Source organism: Diadema setosum, chromosome 1, assembly GCF_964275005.1.
Source record: "Diadema setosum chromosome 1, eeDiaSeto1, whole genome shotgun sequence".
In the NCBI taxonomy this organism is placed as follows: domain Eukaryota; kingdom Metazoa; phylum Echinodermata; class Echinoidea; order Diadematoida; family Diadematidae; genus Diadema; species Diadema setosum.
Genome location: NC_092685.1, coordinates 25,079,738 through 25,099,242, shown reverse-complemented (window position 1 = coordinate 25,099,242; position 19,505 = coordinate 25,079,738). Strand labels below are relative to the sequence as shown.

Below are 19,505 nucleotides of genomic sequence, written 5' to 3'. Positions count from 1 at the left end.
TAATATAAGACAAGGATTAAGTAGCTCTAATGGAATAGCTCAATTGACCTCCATGGAGTTGACAAATGGCTCATCAGAAATCAGGGACATTCCCAAGATTTCCCACAAATTACTCCTTCACCAATAACCAGTCTCTCTTTTTCTTGCTAATTCAAGATCCCTTGATATTGGGAAACGTGATCCCTCATGCAAGTCATGCACAAGTACAGTTGTATAGTGTTCATCAGCCACAATGCTTTCATCAAATATTGCTCCATTCCACACTACCTTTACATTTTGCACACACGTGTTGCATCTCTGATTATTTCTTCAAGAGTCAGTTCTGCCTCTGTGAAATTCGGTTTGACATAGGAGAGCACAGCTACCAAGTGTTTCGTATCACGGTAATGAAATTGACAACAAAAATCAAGCAGCTGCATTAACACACATACGGGTAACCCTGAATAATAACTTTCCACATTTACCCATAGCAGCAAGAAGCTTTGCACATTTAATGTTTCGTTTACAACGTGTTCCCAGCAGCCTCGGCAGCTATGTTTCAGGCCACCGTGGACAAAACGGGATGGACGTGAAAGAACGCGGTGGGACGGGATATAGGCAAACATGACAGGCCGTGATTGCCGTGGATGCCGTGTCAGATCTTTAAACTGTCAAAAAATTTGCCACGTCAGTGCCAGTGCTAATGAGGAATCTCGTATGCCCTGATAAAACGAAATGAACGCAACAAAACAGGATGCCACACAATAGGCCGGAACAAAACATGGAGGCAGTCCGTAGCGGGACGCGACGGAAAATATCGATACAATGTAGTCTAGCCTGACCAGACGCCGTGAGAAAAGCATTTGATAGCTTTATGTTCATCAGGGCGAGGACTGGAATGAAGAAGACTAAAATTATGCGAAGGGGGAAAAACAGAATGTCTCGTCTACAGAGGGCGCACTACGTTTCAGGAAACGTGGCTACCGGAAACATGGTGTAAACGCAGCGTAACGCTGCACTGTTACATAACACTTCCCAGATTCATTGACAGCTACCTTTGGTTATGGCAATCATGAATATGCCAAGCCAAAGGAAAAAAAAAAAAAAAAACTTTCCTGAATCTGGGCAAAGATGTCCTTCCAATAAAATATTAATTTAAGTGAAGCTCTGATCTTTCTAAATCATGTTTTTTATTCAACTTGGGGGTGGGGGGAGGGGTTAAGATAAACACTGGTCATTAAGTCTTTTGCAAATTTTCAAACTTCCAAGGAATTCTGATGGATCACAGTATGTCGCCACATGTCATATCTCATTAACTTTCATTTTTTTTACTCGCACTAAGTACCTCTCATATTTCAGATGAAGCACTTCTACACTGCTAATCAACTAGTACATGATTACATAAAATGCAACCTATATGTGGACCTCAATTTTTTGAGCATCCATGGGGGTAGCTACTTCTTTTTTTTTTTTTTTAAATAATGTTTTTGATAACTGATACACCTAACCATTTTTTTCTGGCAATTCTCTACTAGCAACATAGGAGTGTGATTGGCCTGCACTGGCTGCAGTACTAAAGCCACCCCTCACTAGCTAGGTGTATATATATATATATATATAATTTATTCATTAAAAAGGAAAAACAGCTATTGAATGGTTTTATACATGTACCACACCTTTGGGAGGCACAATCTTAATTCTTTTGCTCTGAACACAGCATCCACTGCTGGCACATATATATGCAAGAATGAAATTGTGTGGGAATCTGATTGGTGTTTCAATAGCAGAAAAAAAGAGATAAATCTGGAAGCCACTGTTACACAAAAAGCATGAAGGTACTGCACAGTTTAAGGAAGGCAAAGTAAAAGACATGCTACATATCACCAGATAAAATAAGATAAAAATTTTGTCTGTCAGATGTAAACCTACACACATTTTTCCACTTGCCGCTACATAGTTGCATTAAGATGCAAAGTCTAGATCAACCCTTAAGTAACATTGATTCTTCTTTCTCATCAGCTTCTATTTTCTTGCTCGCTAAACAAGTAAAAATATAAGTATCTACAGTGTCTTGCACTGGCAGTGAACATGATACATGACAACGATGATGACATCAAAATGTTACAATACTTATAAATGTATCACTTCTGTTTTGTCTTCTCGTAATTCTATCAAGAAATGGAGATTTCCTCGATTATTTTCTCCCTAGGTTTGCAGTTTCATAAGGGGGGCATAAGGGGGGGGGGGGGGGGCTACTAGCTGCTAGCATGACAGATTCAGTTGGGGGTAACATCAACACTTCTCACCAGGACCACAGGGACCATACATGATGAAGCACAAAAGATCCTGGTACTAACAAGAGAAGATGCATCATTCACAAGTAGTTATCATTGTGGTCACAACAAATGCCTTCCTTGGGCTCTTTAAGCGTCAAAGTCACAGTAATGAACCTTTAATGCTCCTCTCTCTCTAGCTCTCTCTCTCTCCTTTTTCCTTTAAAGCCAGGGGGCATTGTTTTGGGTATAGGATGAGCCCCAGTACAAAGAGGGAAAAATACAGAAAAGAAGGACCATTCCTCAACAAGCTTGCAATGTCTCCACTTCCTTACATAACCATTAGAAAGTACTTTTACCGAGTACCAGCTATCTTGATAGTTACATACTGCCATTTGTGGCAAATGTACTTGATCACAAGTAATTGTATGCTACGATGACAAACTTACTATGGCCAAAGAATAAAAAAATAAGTGTCAATTTAAAAAGAGGGGGTGGGAGAAGTCAAGTCATGGGGGAGACAAGCTTGGAATGCGGTCATTCATTATGACACAACGCGAAGCAGGGATCGGCGCCGACTCGGTGGATAGATGCAAGAAGGCGTGGCATGGGGTGGGGGGATGGCGTCTGTTCATCTTGGGTTGGGAATGGGGACAGGAAGAGAGCTGAAATGTTGTGTAGCATTGTGAGCACACTGGAGGCTGATGTTGTACACAGGATGGGTCGGCCTCTGTAGACAGATGTGAGTAAAGATGGCAAACAATGACAACATTCACACAAAGATTTCTGCGCCAGGACAATAGGACGAGAGAAAAAAACTGTCGCAAATTGTAAACATCATCATCACCACCATCACCATCACCATCACTATCATCATCATCATCACCATAACTATCACCAACACCATTAGTATCATCATCACCATCATTAGTATCATCATCACCACCCTCATCATCATTACCATTGTCATGAACCAAGTTACTGTAAAACGAGGAATGTTCGAGTGCATTTTAATTTCGCGGATTTTGCGAGAGCCAAGATTCACGAAATTAAAATGCACGCAAAAGATCTTGTTTACACTATATGCATTGAATGTTAGAGGCAACTCACAAAAATTACATGCCGTGAAAAAGGCCGTTGGCTCCAATTTGCGAAAATTTCATGCCGTGAAAATATCATGTTTTACAGTGGTCATGGGCTGCCAACATTTTCAGGGTAGGTGCATAAGGATCTAGCTCTACCAAGCATGAACTACCCCACAATAGTAGTACAAAAGACACTACAGCATTTGACAGCTCCTTCAACAAAATGAACAACAAAACAACAAGAAGTATGCCAAGTCAAACTTTCTAAGGCTCAGACAAATTATCTTCAGTATGCAACTAGAAATTGATTGACATGGCTCAAGTTGTAGATCAAATGCCCGCAGTTTGGTGACAGAAACAAACTCATTTTTTTCTTTAATGTCCTTTCTCATGCATCACTGGTCAATATCTGGTTTGTATCATTGTCCCTCGTTTGATGCATTGTTAAATGACTTGCGGACTCTTGTATCTGTTTATAAACATGCTTCCTTTTATAAAAATAAATACATTAAGATAACCAAAATGATGATTGAGCACCCCGCAAAGCACCTACTGATGATGTGGGAATAATTATGACTAGTTATCACAGAGAGAATTTTAAAGATAGTAAAATGGGTACCACATTCATTAGGCAGCAAGGATTTTGGGACGCACTCATGAAGTGGCCTATTCATACTTTGGTACTGTAATTCCCGTATCCTCGGAAAGATGTCATGCTGGACATTACCTCAACAATTAATTTTTAACAGGCATCTGAAAGTTTGACCACTTCATTTTCTGCATCCATTCTATATGCTTACCAATTCATTCTTTGGATCCCCTAGGATCTCTTCTTCCCTGAGTTGACCTGCTAGAAAATGCTGAGCTATGGAAAGACCACTTAGACAGTAACAGGTGTGGTAGAAGTCCCTTGCCCTGGAAAGTGAGAATATGGTAGAAGACATGAATAGTGCCAAAATGTTCAAACTCCACCTTCGACAATGTTAAAACAGAAAATCTGTTTAAAGGTGTCGCTGACTGCTTCAGTCAAACAACAAAATGGACTTGAGTTTATGGTATGCAGTAATGAAATTCATGAAAGGCTTAATAAGCAAGGGAAAACTGTCATTAAACAGTAGTCAACCATGCCTAAGTCGACCTCGCATAAGTCAAATAATCGCCAAAGTTGAAGGTCTTTTCAAGTCCTCTTCTCTTTATATTCTATTGGTTTTAATCCCTCATAAGTTAATTTGTCTCCAAGTTGAAGCCATTTCTTCAGTCCAAATAAGTTGACTTAGCCAAGGTTGACTGTACTGTGATATGCAGTTGCATAGGTCGTATTTCTGTTACCTCCTTCATAATCTTTTGAAAAGTACAATGGTCAAATGTCACAGACAAACTTAAAGACCCCCTGACATCAATTCCGGTCCTGCGTCCATGTTGAATTCTGTTGATGTGGTTAGGTCTTCATATCACAAATCCTGGAATTTTGTGGAAAAAAAAAAATATGCATCAAATGTTTTTGATCACTTCTTTTTCCCACACTCACTATGCCCCAACCCCTCAAAAATCTTTCTTGGCTTTTGTGATGTCATCAAGACTAAGAGCTTACTGAAATAAGCATATAAATACTTTACGGTATACACCTTGCCATAACCAGGTGCACTGGCTCACATCAGCCAGGCAAGTTTCATACAATACAATTTCAGGCCTTTTCACGTCATACTCTCGATCCTGGAATACTTTCCACATAGCACTGACCTGCACAATGGAAAGGTTCTGAGGTGCACTTGTTAAAATGTGTTTTAGTCAAGGCAAAGAGCATAATATTGGGCATTGTGATGCTTATTTCAGGTGGCTTTATCACTGATGACATCACAATACACAAGAAAGTTGTTATTTCAGGGGTGGAGCTTAGTGGGTGCATATTAAAAAAAAGAGAGAGAATTAAATGAATCAAAAATCTGCAAAATATTTCGATTTAAAAAAAATATACAATTTGTGATTCGTAGACCTATTGACACCAGCAGAATATAACAGCTGTCAGAGGACCTTTACGCTCATGAAACGGTGCTGTCAATACAAGCCAGCAGCAAAGGGAGTATGTTTAAAGTGATTACAGAGGACACATGAAGCATGTATACTTACTTTCCTGGTTTATCTATAAGTCCACCATGATGGCTCTGGCAACACAGTAGTACATACTCCTGTAAAGCTTCTACAAAGGTGATAAAATCAAAGAAAGAAATTACAGAAGATTACAGAGAAGACACTATACCTCAAAAGCAGAAGATACTGTAAAGGTTACATTTAGGGAGTAGGGAAGTCAAAATCAACTAGAAATGTCGCTTTGGCGACTGGTATGCCTCCGCCATAATGCATGATTTTCCCAATAGGTCTAGATAGTACATGTGGACAATGTGTGATTACATTTTCACAAAATTGGCAAAATATTGAAATGACAAGTTTGTCACAAATGTGTTGAATGTTCACCTTCCTTGACCTAGGTTTAATTGGATGGATAGGAGAGCATGTATCTAGGGATTTAAGGACTTTAACTTGACTTTGACCCATTCATACATTTAGGCATTGAGTAATTTTCAAGGTACAGGTGTGGAGAAAAAGTGAAATTTCTGAATTGAATAGTAAATTGTTACCATTTTCATCTGGCCCTTGACCCTAAAATTCATAAGATAATCAGTTTCAGGTAGAACATGCATAATATGTACTAAGTTTCAAGATAACTTGAGCCACTTCGAGATATGGAGGAAAAAGTTAGTTCAGCACTTTCACTTGATCTTTGACCTTTTGACCTTTGAGGCAAATAAAGAAGAAAAAAAAAAACTTTCCAGAGAATTTCTATTAGGTTACACATGCATACACCAAGTGTAAAAAAATAATAACCCTGCTGGCATTGCATAAATATGAGGGAAATAGTAAAATTTTGAAGTGTTGCACTTGACCTTTGACCCCTGACCTTTGACCCCATGAACCCTACATTCTCTAGATAATCACTTCCAGTCAGTACATGTATATACTATGTTCCATGAAGATACCTTGAACAATTTTCCATGGCACGGAGAAAAAAAAAGGAAGTTTTGATATTTTTACTTGACCTTTTGACCTTTGACCTTTGACCTCATGACCCAAACTTTCACCAGAGAATCTTAATTGGGTAATACATGTATACACTAAGTTTCAAGAAAATATCTTCAGGCATTCAATAGATATGGCAAAAATAGTGAAATTTCATGTATTTGACCCTGACCTTTTGACCTTTGACCTCATGACACAAACTTTCACCAGAGAATCTTAATTTGGTAATACATGTATACACTAAGTTTCGAGAAAATATCTTCAGGCATTCAATAGATATGGTGGAAATAGTGAAATTTTATGTATTTGACCTTGACCTTTTGACCTTTGACCTTGAGCATGTGCACCCAAAAGTTGATAGGCACAACTTCACCCCCTAATACACATACATGCCAAGTTTCATTAGGATACCTCAACAGGTTTTGATAGTTACCGTGTCCACAAAATTCATTACGGACGGACGGAAGGACGGACGGAAGGACGGACGGACGGACGGACGGAAGGACGGACAGAAGGACGGATGGACGGACGGACGGACAACCCGAAAACATAATGCCTCCGGCACCACTTCGTGGCGGAGGCATAAAAACCCTTACCTGTGAAACATTGAGCTAAAAACTGTGTAGGGAAGTTCTTTAATTCATATCTGCCTTGAACATCAGATTAAACCCGAGATCTATTCATCCCTAAATGAATAGTCTTGTTTAAGCCATCATAAATAATAATAATATGGTTCTTTCATCCTATCATATCATATTCTTTCCACTGTTCTTCATTCAATTAATCACTACCAGTATAAACATCCTCATAGAGCTTTAATTGTCTTGATTATGCTATCATGAACTGATGGATCTTTGGTCCATCATGTCATACTGCATTCATTCATTCATTCATTCATTCATTCTGTCCTTCAATCAATCAATCAATCAATACCAGTGTGAAGACCCTCATACAGCTTTGAATAACTGTCTGCCTAATGTATCACAAACAGATGGTTCTTTGGTCCATCACATTATATTGTATTCATTCATTCATTCATTCAATCAAACAATAAATCAATACCAGTACTATCGATATCAGCTGTAATTTCATGAATTTCTGGAGAGACTCCCTCCGGACTTTCGCCTTGAAGCATGATTTTACAAAGAAGAAATTCTGAGTGCTTGAAATTTCACATCTGATTTCACTGCTTTATGAAGGGACAAAAGCATATTCGTCAGGCTCTTGCAAGCCAGCAAAATTGGCGATGGCTTGAACATAAATTTGGTCCGCTGTAAACTGAATGTTAATGTTTTCCCATGTACGTTTCCTTTCTGTGTCAAAACTTCAGACATCCATTGTTGGCACTGCTAAGTTCATAAATTATACATAAACTAGAAATGTCGCTACGGCGACTGGTGTATGCCTCCGCCATAATACATGGTTCTCCTAATAGGTCTATAGTACAATGTCTTGACAATGTGTGATGACAGTTTCACACAATTGGCAAAATATTAAAATGACAGGTTTGCCACAAATGTGCTGAATGTTCACTTTCCTAGAACTAGGTTCAATTGGATGAATGATTAAAACGTCAGAGTGCAGTTTTCACTTGACTTTTGACCCTTTTACAAGTTTATGCATTGAGTAATTTTCAAGGTATTGAGAAAAAGTATAATTTCAGTATCAAATGGTAAAATAGTATTATCGAAACCTGGCCTTTGACCTTTGACCCCACAGTTCCAAAGAGAATCACTGTTAGGTAGAACATGCATAAATATGTAAGTTTCATGACGATACCTTGAGTTATTTTTGAGATATGGAGGAAAAAGTGCAATTTAGCACTTTCACTTGACCTTTGACCTTTTGACCTTTGACCTTTTGGCAAGAAACTTCCCACAGAATATATATTGGGTTATACATGCATACATCAAGTTTTAAAAAAATCCTTCAGGCATTGCATAAATATAAGGAAAATAGTTATATTTTGAAGAGTTGACCTTGACCTTTGACCCCTGACCTTTGACCCATGAACCCCAACTTCCCTAGATAACCACTGCCCATCGGTACAAGCATATATACTAAGTTCCATGAAGATACCTTGAACCATTTGCGAGATATGGAGAAAAACATGAAATTTCAATTTTTTTTTCACAAAATAACCTGTGACCTTTGACCTTTGACCCTGTGACCCTAAAATCCACACAAAGTATCATCCCCCCAAGGATATACCCTCATACCAAGTTTGATGCAAAACCACCACACGGTTCTTGAGATATTGACAAAAACAAAACGGGACGTACGGACGGACGGACGACCCGAAAACATAATGCCTCCGGCCACTTCGTTGGCGGAGGCATAAAAAAGAAACAACATTAATAGCTTAAACTTGGTAGCCATGGAGACAGTGACTCACTCTGGTCAAACATCCAGGCCTCCATGCTGAGAGCTCTCTCATCCTGCTTGCTGAGGATGGAGTGGACGAGGGGGAAGGCGCCGGCCTGCCAGAAGGAGTAGCATCCATCCACCAGCTTGTTGGTCCGCCCCTGGAAGCCCCCCTCGAATCGCATCTGCCGCTGGGACAGCCACCGCTGAGAGCAACAGGGAATCAACATACAAACACGTGAAGTAAACACTGAAAATAAAAATGATTGTATGTGTTATGTATTTTGCTTTTTTGCTATTTCCTTCAAGGTGATAGAGTAGAAGTGAAATGTCTGAATAGTCTGGATGTGTAATCAGTCCTGCTAGCGAAAGTGCCCATTTCCTATATTCTTGTGACAGCAAATAAATGCATGGGATTCTTTTTTACTATATGATGTGTTTTTTTCCTCTTTATAAACTGCATGAGAGACATAGATCCTCCTCAAGCTGCCATCCATGAAAGATTCATCCACACAATTGTCACTACATAATCATTCACAGGTAGCATCCCATCCATAATCTTTAAATATGATTTACGGTGCAGTTTCAGACTATCCTCAGCACTTTCATCTGTGTTTCCTCAAAATTTTCATCCATGACATCACTGTATTTACTATCACAGTCATCATTCTATCAATAAGGGTCTTTAGATTTGCGACGCAGACATTTAGACAACGATTGCACTGGCCGTTCTCCTCTCTCCCCGCGTTGTGTTGCAAAGTCGCTTTAGATTATGCAAAGACGCAACCTATAAAAAGTAAAATGGTGCTACCATATGATCAATGCATCAAGTAGCTCTCTGCATCATGAATTTGAGTGGATGCAAAAATGGCTAAGAACCGACCGTGGAAATTCAGACAACACGAGATTGATTTGAATAAGCAATTTTACACAGAACAGTTTCTTTTTCCTCTGAACAGCCACATCACAAAAATCTAAAGCTCCCTATTACTAGAATCATTGACACCACCATCTGCAGCCATCATCATCTGTATCAAGACTGAAGAAAGTAATAGAAAAGTTGATCTCTTTTGATCAGACAGGTTACATCAAACGGCGTTCGGCTATGCACAATTTACGTTTAGTTCAAGACGTTATTGAATATTGTGATTACTGTGATTTACCTGGTATTTTATTATTCATCGATTTTCAAAAGGCCTTTGATTGTGTTCGTCACGAATTTGTTTTTCATCTATTGCATAAAATGAATTTTAAAGAATATTTCATTGGTTGGATTAAAGCATTGTATTTTGACGTTAAAGGGAGCGTTATAAATAGTGGATGGGTATCAGAGAAATTTGAAATAAAACGGGGAATAAGGCAGGGCTGCCCACTTTCCGCTTTATTATTTATACTTGTAGCTGAAGTAATGGCCTTGAGAATTAAGCAGAACAGTTATATACAGGGTATCACTGTTATTTCCGGCAACACAGCTCAACAAAAAGAATTTAAAATCTCACAACTGGCTGATGATACTGTTATTTTTGTTAATTCGATAGAGTCTGCTAATATAGCACTCGGGGAAGTTAAACGTTTTGGGCAAATTGCTGGACCAGTTTTGAATGTTATGAAAACAAAAGCAATAACAATGAAATTTCAGGAAAATAGTGTAAATGATTTGAATTGGACTAGTGATCCTGTGAAATATTTGGGTGTATTTTTAACAAAGAACAGAAAGGAATCTGAACAATTGAATTGGTTTTCAAAATTAGAAAAGGTCAAAGCTATTTTAAAGCTCTGGAGAATGAGAAATTTAACATTGTATGGTAAAGTGGTAATTGTCAAATCATTGATCATTTCACAATTTGTGTATGTAGCTTTAGTACTACCATTTCCAGAGAAGTTCATTATGGAATTGAATAAATTGATTTATAATTTCCTTTGGAATTCTAGGAGAGAAAAGGTGAAGCGATCTATTTTATTAAATCCGATTGAAAAAGGCGGTTTGAATATGTTTGATTTACATGCTCGATTTCAGTCGTTGTATTTGTCGTGGTTCGCAAATTATCAAAATTGTCATCCAGACTCGTCATGGAAGTTTATGTTCAAATTTTGGGTCGAGAAAATAGGTCCAAGTCCTCTGATAATGAAAACGAACTGTTCATGTAAAGATATGTTAGCACTATGCAAGAAGCATAAACTACCTCGTTTCTACACTCATTGCTTACTTTCGTGGTGTGACTTAAGATATATTGATTTTCTTCATGTGAGCAACATACTAGATGAAGTACTGTGGTATAACAGTAATATATGCTTTAATGGAAAAACTTTGTTTTTTGAAGAATGGTACAAGAAAGGTATCTTGACACTTAATGATGTAGTTGAAAATGGATGTTTTAAATCTCGCGAGTCAATTTGTTGTGCTCTCAATTGTGATAATTTATTAGTGGACTTTAAGTATTCAAAACTTAAAAAGGCAATTCCAAAGATATGGGTGGAACGTATATTAGAAGTAGATCAATGTGAAAACGCGCACAAAGATTACGATATTGATCTATATGCAATAAAGGACAATGAATATATCAGATTATCTAGAACAACGTCGAAACAATTTCATAGTTTTTTATGTGAGAGTAAGAAAAGTGATCTAACTATACTGTTATATTGGAAAGACAGATTTGATTTGAGTGCTGATTTTGATTGGAATTCTGTTTTGAAACAAACATTTCGGAAACTAAGGAACAACAAAGTTAAGCAATGCTACTTCAAGACATTACATCGTATTCTACCTTATAGATATAATCTTTTCAAATGGAAAATTGTAAGTGATAATTTATGTATATTTTGCTCTGAAACAGAAACCTTTAGTCATGTTCTTTTGGAGTGTCCTAAAGTGTCTATGTTTTGGAAAAAGATTACTGATTTTATTCAGTTCGCTTTTAGAGAAACAATCTTATTAAACGAGAAATTATTGATTATTGGAGTGGAATCAAAGAGTCCAAATGTAACGAATATAAATAAGATATTGATATACGCGCAGTATGCAATTTATAAACAATACATGATGCATTTATTTCAAGGGCATTTATACAATAGTTTGACAATATGGATTAGTTTTAGAAATGAAATATTGTTGGATAATGTTTCTGAGATTGTAACAAACATGATGAAATCATTTACTTGATAACCAATGAAGAATCTGTACTTTTTGAGTATGTGCTCATTCATTGTTTAAAAAAAAAAGAAAAAGAAATCGTTTGATGAAAGCTTTGGAAATGAATGAATAAAGTACCTCTGTAGAGGTTAAAAAAAAAAAAAAAATCTGTATCAAGGAATATTTGTCCCTACTCACCATCAGTCATTATCATCCTCATTATCATCTGTAATCACCATCAACACTATCATCATCATGCAATCACAAATACTATCAAAGTGTTTATTGGCATCATTTTCATCAGATGAATCATGACTGTCATCACTAATTATTGTTAATACCATTATCAAATCACAGACATTATAATCAGCATCAGCAATCATGAAGCCATTACCATTGCCATCAAATTAATCATCAACATCGCAGTACCCAAATCATCACATAATACACATCACCTTGAAAATCATCAAATCACAGACCGCACCATTAGCACCAGCAATCACTAAGCCATGACTGTTGCCATCAAATTAATCAACAGCCATCAAAATCATCACTACTCATCGTGACCATCATAAAATCAAAGACACCCTGATCAGCACAAGCAATCATCATCATCATCATCATCATCATTAAAGCATAATCACCACCACTATCATCAACATCACCATCATCTTCTTCTTTGTCGCCATCATCATTACCATCAAAATCCTGCAAAATCACCAACAAGACCCAACACCACCACGCAATCTCTCCCATCTTCCTCCTCTGCTCACCAGTAGTGCCTGTACATCACATAGCCTTTCGTGTCCTAGTAGAACCAGGGCAGCCACACTGCAAAACGTGTATCCCCCGTGAGCCTCCATCCCTGGCTGCCCAGCAAAGCCTCCTTCGTATGTCTGGCAGCTGAGAGTCAAGAAAGAGATCTTCCTGCTTACTTCTCTTCTCGTTCCATGCATTAAAACCTCTGTTCACTTTCTGGTGGCAGTCTTAGCACCATAATCTTTGAATAGCCATTTTGTTCATCGGAATTGACATCCAAATGTTCAACAGTCCTGTAGGCCAGATGACTGATAGATTCAAATCTATCTGAAAACATTTTCCCCTAAAGGCATAATATAGAACTCCTTCATTTATCTATTCTGACTATAAAAACTTTGACCAATGAGATCCAGTTTGCATGCATTAGTTATGGCAGTGAAAACCTTGGGATGAGTTTTAAGGTTTTCAGGTCAAATCTCTGACGTACAACAATGCATAAAGCCTGAATGTACAATCATTTACAGCACAATGACCACTTGCAAATGATTATCCATATCACGAGACTTGTTGGATGACTGCTGAGAAGTACATGTACAGTGAAGTTGGAGACAACTTTTCCTTGAAAGTATTGCTGCAAACATTTTGATATACATTTTTAGTGGGTCTCAAGGTTGACAGGTCTATGCAATAGCTCTCTTGAGACCAATCATATCACAGTCATCATACATATTGTATTTCCTGAAAACCAGTGTGCTGAGAGTAGCTACAGTGTACATGGAAGTGACTGTGTGGAGCACAGCACTATGAGAGTGTTTTTTTTTTTTCTTTCCTCAGTTTAAAATATCATGTTTTAGTGATTTGTGTTCTTTCTGCACTCTCATGCACACTGTCATTATAATTTAGAAATAATGCCCTATGGACATCTAGGAGGGAGATATCTCATCTTCATAGTATTCTTGTCTTGTCATAACTGAGCTTTTCCGATAAGTTACTGAACACTTTCAGATATTTCTTTTTTTAAATTCAAAACCAAGGCTAATGAACACTTTCAGATTTTTCTTTTTTTAAATTCAAAACCAAGGCTACTGAACACTTTCAGATTTTTCTTTTTTTAAATTCAAAACCAAGGCTACTGAACACTTTCAGATTTTTCTTTTTTTAAATTCAAAACCAAGGCTACTGAACACTTTCAGATTTTTCTTTTTTTAAATTCAAAACCAAGGCTACTGAACACTTTCAGATTTTTTTTTTTTTTAAATTCAAAACCAAGGATGGAAGAAGAAAACTGGACTGAAAAATTTCATCACCTACCCGACGATCCACTCTGCAGTCCCGTCAAACATGTCTGGTGTGGCAACGTTTGTCAGAATGGCTGAAACTGCTGCACAGTATGCACCTCTGTAGGAAGTCATATGGGATGACAGATAAACATTACCTCTTCTAAGAATAATTTTCCCTTTAAAGAATGTACCTCTGTAGGAATAAAATGACAGATGATACTACCTCATCTACAAACATTTTCTCCCTTTCAAAAATGCATCTTTGTGGGAAGTATTATAGGATAAAAGATAACATTACCTGCTCCATGAGGTTTCTCCCCTTCAACAAAGAGCAGCAAAAAAAAAAGTCGAAAGAAAAAAAAACATAAACAAGGCATCTGCTTATTTAACTTAGTAATTCCAGCTATTTTCATCAATGCAACAAAATCTAACATTCAATGTGTACCTATACAAATGTGGTTTTGTAACTACAATGTATGTATCATCGCAACTTCACATCACAAAATATGATTTGCTCTTTCCGTAATTTGCATTTATTTTGATACCCACAAAACCTCAAATGTCCCTTTAAACTTATGAAAACTAATTCATGGAATGTGACAGTCAATTCATCACGCTGGATTCCGGTTTTCAAGAATAACATCGCTTTATAGAGCTCTAGATATTATCATTGTGTAAAGCTGCATTATCAATATTTTCTACACGCTATAAAGTTTGATTACGGGTAGGGCAATTGTGTATGACTATGACTGCAGAAGCAAATAATTCAGAATATGTAAAGAAAATGGGGGGGGGTCACCGTCCATCCTGACGAGTAAAATCAGATTTAAAATTGGCAGTTTTTCTCATATTTGCACTGTATATCGCCACTGACGCGGGTGCGGAATTTCAACTTTGACGGGCCCGTATGGAGTCATATTGACTCTGATTGACTTGAAACTTGGTAGAATTATTCCTTGACATTTTAGACATCCGATCCATGTAAAAAAAAAAACAGGAAATTTCTATGGCGTATGAGCTGCGCGGGCATTCTTCCGCGCACCCTTACGTGTCCGTCGATTTTTAATAACATGCTCCAAATGATCTGTAACGTGTGCAAAACAATTTTGAGCTCGATTGGAGCACGTTTAAATTTCAACGCGCACGTACACGCTCCTTTACTATGAACATGATGAAATTTTATGAGATGAATGAATAGAGCTTGGCTTGAGGTATATGATATGTAAATTTCATTGAGAAATTCCATTGATTGTGAAGGTGATTTGAGATAATGACGTCATACTGACGTCATGGTCGACTGATCACAATGATACAATAGATCTGTCGTCCTTAGGACATGATACTTATATGGTATAAGTTTGAAATTGATAGTCAAAGGACTTTTTGAGTTAAACTCTGCACAAGATTTGAAGAGAAAGAAATAAAGAAGAAGAAGATTAAAGAAAGAAAGAATCAGTACAGATACAGAAGGTGATCCGAGAGGATACTCGGATCACCTACTGAGAATATTTATTGGAACATTGTTGATAAGATGATGAGTGATACTGTTCTGGTCAAAATGTACATGTCATTTGTACCAAAAAGATAAAGGTCTTGAAGAAATGAAATCACATCCTTAGGACATGATACATATATGGTATAAGTTTGAAATTGATAGTCGAAGGACTTTTTGAGTTAATCCCTGCACAAGATGCGAGCGATTTTACAAGGTCAGCAGCCATGGGTACTCCGTTACCTATACAACTTCTACTCTGCATACTACCATTCATTGCGAATCCCAATTATGCCGCACTACTAGAGTTTTGCGCTTTTCAACGAATGGGCACACTCTCTCTCATCTTTCTGTTATCCCTACTATTATCATCATGGCAAATTAGCAACAGGTACTAAATAGAAATAAGAGACAGATTTGTCCACTTCTCCAAGGAGGGCATAGATCTCGTCCTAAGCCGCAAAGCAGACAAGATTTTGCCGGATCAGAGCAACTGGGCAAGCCATAGAAAATTTCTGAGTTCAAGCAGCCGACCATGTCAACTTGCTTGCCAGCTGAAAAGCCCTGCTAAGGAGTCACAGTTCAGGGGACTGTAATGGACTGTTCATCTGAATCTCAGTTTACCATTGTTGGGGGGAGGAGAAGAAAAACTGATGAAGAAGCTTTTTGATAGACACACTCTCATGTTAACTACTGTAAAACTGATTAAGGAGTGAAAAATGAAGGGGTAAACCAGCAAATATTCAGTCATTATATCATTTCCTCCACAACAACCTCCTCTATAGAACCCAACTGTTTACTGGTACAATATGGCAAGATGTTGACAGCGCCATGCAAAGAACATTTTACAACTGCTGCAAGATTAAACTGCATAAAATTTGACAGTCTCCCACCTCTTATCGTCCATCCATTAAGCACCATGAAATGTTACAAATAATTTCCGTTGGGCGAGTGCATGCTTCTGGAAGTTTACCTAACCAATGACCGCTATTGGCCACAATACCTAAAGTCTGTGCTCATTCAAGTTCATTGAAACATGCGAAGAGCGTGTGAATGGATATGAAAAAATATTTACAACAACATTGATGCTAGGCAACGTGAGCCGTGAAGCCATTCAATCTGTAAACAACGCCCCATAGATCCTTTTCTGTCTTGGGGTAAAGATACATACAACTGACCCCCCTCCCCCCCACCAAAATTGTGCTTCCCCTCCACCAAGCCCCACCCTACTCCTTCCCACCCCATCCTAATTTTATCACATCATCCTTCAAACCAGACGGGAGAAGCGGAGCAGAACCTGCAAACACTAGGCTTTGTTGTTTTTGTCATTTGTATTCCCCCTTGTCTCCCGATCGTGGGTGCTTTTCAAACTCACTTCCCCGTGGGGAGAAACTTTATATCCATTGTGCCGTTCTATATAAATTCTCAAGCGGGAACTGCCAGTATGGCCAGTTGTGTTTGCACTGGGGCACTGATCCTTGCCGGATTCCCTCTGGCACTAAAGCTCTTCTCTGCACAAAAGACATCAGTGCCAAATCACCTGTCAGAATATAGTACTTCCCTCCTCAGCTCTGCAAAGCAAGAACTATTAACATGTTGAGGATGGACTGATTTTGCTAAAACCATGCATTTCCCATAGACACTTGCCCTAGTAAACTTCGGGACTTGTCCTAAATGGGTTAAGCCATCAAAGAAACAAAAATGACGACAATTGACCTTTTCTACTCTGGCATTGATACTTTAAAAGGATACTTCGAACAATTACCACTCAAAATAATTGCAACTGCTATAAAGCAAATAATAAAACACCCTGACCTGATTCAAGAACCTGACCACTTATTCACTTATCAAGGAGCTGCCCTAAATTATCTCTTCTTTTGTCAGTGCGAACACAGGTGCAAAGAGGCAAACCATTATCAGCCAATGATGGGCATGACAGAGCACCTGTGTGAACACCTCCCATAGTTACCGTAAGTCCCTCGGTGAGCAGGGCATAGACTCGGTTCCAGGCATGGGTGATTAGGGGAGCTATGAATGGGACGGCATTCGTACTGCGGGAGGTCTCGGCCGATCCGTGGGGGAGCACGCTGCTCCATTCACGAGGAGTTCCTCACACAATCAATGATTGTTGTGCAAAACAATCTGGACATACTCCACGCCTGACATGAGATTCAGCATAAATCAACGAGAGAAGAGTTCGACTGCATCATCATCACAAATTCCCATGACTTCCACACATCAGAGCACCAAAGCTACGGGCAAGCCGGCCAGTAAAGTGGCATGTACCATCTGCAGTGGAAATTTGTATCTGTTTGCTTCCGATACTCCTAAGCCAAACAGAAATCATCATCAGTATTCCACCTCTCTTTGGTCGCAGAGTTGCAAACCACCAGTGAGAGGTGCACATAACCTTTCTGCATCAACCCCAAGTTCTAGTGGTGTAGCTTTGGTGAGCTTGTAAGAGACAAAGTTTTGGAATGCTACAGTATCTGATGATGACTGATGCACAGCTAACTTCACTCTGTAGGAAATTGTGAAACGACATGTAGCCCAAAGACTCCCAATCTGTAGAGCTGTGAGAGATAAATCACACAGGTGAGTACCTTTTCCTGATCTCTGAACATTTCCACAGTCTTGGTAAAAATCCCGACAAACAACCTATTAACATTATGAGTGATTATTGCAAAAGGTATTAACAGTGCACTTTCAAGATTAAGACATATGGTGTAACACTGTAAAAGTGGACATTTTTGCGCAACTAATTTTTCGCGCTCGGCCGGTTAAGAAGAGTTTTTCGTTCTTAATTCTGCGGAATCAAGACATCAACAACTGGAACATATGACAAGCAAAAAAAAAATATTCGTGTAGGTTTAATTTCGCACTAGCTTCTGGTGGCGCGAAATGCGCAAAAAATTTCAACACCGTGAAAATTTCCACTTTTACAGTATTATCAAAAGATAACTCTCCTGAAAGTGAATATACAGTATTGTACACATGTATGCCATGTATTTGGCGAGGCTTATTTTTCACCAATCGGGACTTCCTAACAATTTTGTGAGTGGTTAAATTCGCAAAAAAAAAATAAATAATAATAATTTTTAAAAACCTGCCAAATATATGGTGTCGATACTATTTTGATTAAGTTTCTTTCTCATGTAAGCAATGAAATGGGACAAAGAAATCAAATAATAATTTGAGTAAAATTGAATCAATTAGCAACAAAGTAATGGACAACATTACATGCTACGATGATTAGAAACAAGGGAAGCCACGGCCATATGACAGTGATATTTGTTGTGTTGTACTGGATGCGTCACTAAGGATTCTGTGTTCACTTGATAGCCAACTGATCTATAGTTTTGTTGATTTTGCCACTTCAAATCAACAAAGATAGAGGAAGCAAATTTCCTTCATAAATCCCTCCCTAAAAAGAAGAAGAAAAGATCAAAAACAATTCATCAATTCCTATACACACAAAGCAATAATTAACTGCCAGGTGTAGACACGAGAGATTACATTCTCAAAGTGTGATATCTTTACAAACCCATGGGAGGTCACATTATATTATTCAATTTTGATAAATCAACTGGTCAAAGCTTCTCAAGTGCTTTGTCTAATTCTTCTCTGAAATTTCTAATTGATATCTTTTGCTTTTGCATTTATGCCTCTATTCAAGACAACATCCTGCAAGAAGTAACATCTCGTAGCATAATATACTACATCTGAAGTGATTAACCCAATCACATCAAAGGAAAATGAATAAATTCTGATAGTCTCTATTTGAAGTGATTTTATTGGATGTAAATCAAATGACAAAGAGCTATTAAGGTGAGCAATGCTCTTCATATTGACAAAATTCCAAATGTATGCATTCTTTTCTAACAGATTCCACTATGGATACCGCTGCCTGACATTTTGACTGTGACATCCTTCGAGAATGTAAGGGTGCAAAGGAAATTGCGCCCCATGTAACTGCCCATAATACCTTGTGCTGCATTGAGAGGCCTACAAATTTTGTACATGACAGCCAGCAATGAAGGCTTGCAGCTCCCTTCCTCCACTCAA

At 38.1% G+C, this 19,505-nt stretch overlaps 1 protein-coding gene across 1 annotated transcript in view; it reads right to left on the bottom strand.

The window, feature by feature from the left end:
- Window positions 1–2,242: 2,242 nt before the first annotated feature.
- The window catches only part of LOC140228826 (protein farnesyltransferase subunit beta-like), a 30,183-nt gene continuing 12,920 nt past the window's right edge, over window positions 2,243–19,505 (bottom strand). The window contains exons 7-12 of the mRNA XM_072309102.1: window positions 13,980–14,066; window positions 12,683–12,812; window positions 8,808–8,982; window positions 5,465–5,534; window positions 4,138–4,252; window positions 2,243–2,982 (exon numbers count right to left, since the gene is read on the bottom strand). Coding sequence (XP_072165203.1) covers window positions 2,884–2,982; window positions 4,138–4,252; window positions 5,465–5,534; window positions 8,808–8,982; window positions 12,683–12,812; window positions 13,980–14,066 — 676 coding nt within the window. The 3' untranslated portion in view covers window positions 2,243–2,883. The remainder of the gene's footprint in view (window positions 2,983–4,137; window positions 4,253–5,464; window positions 5,535–8,807; window positions 8,983–12,682; window positions 12,813–13,979; window positions 14,067–19,505) is intronic.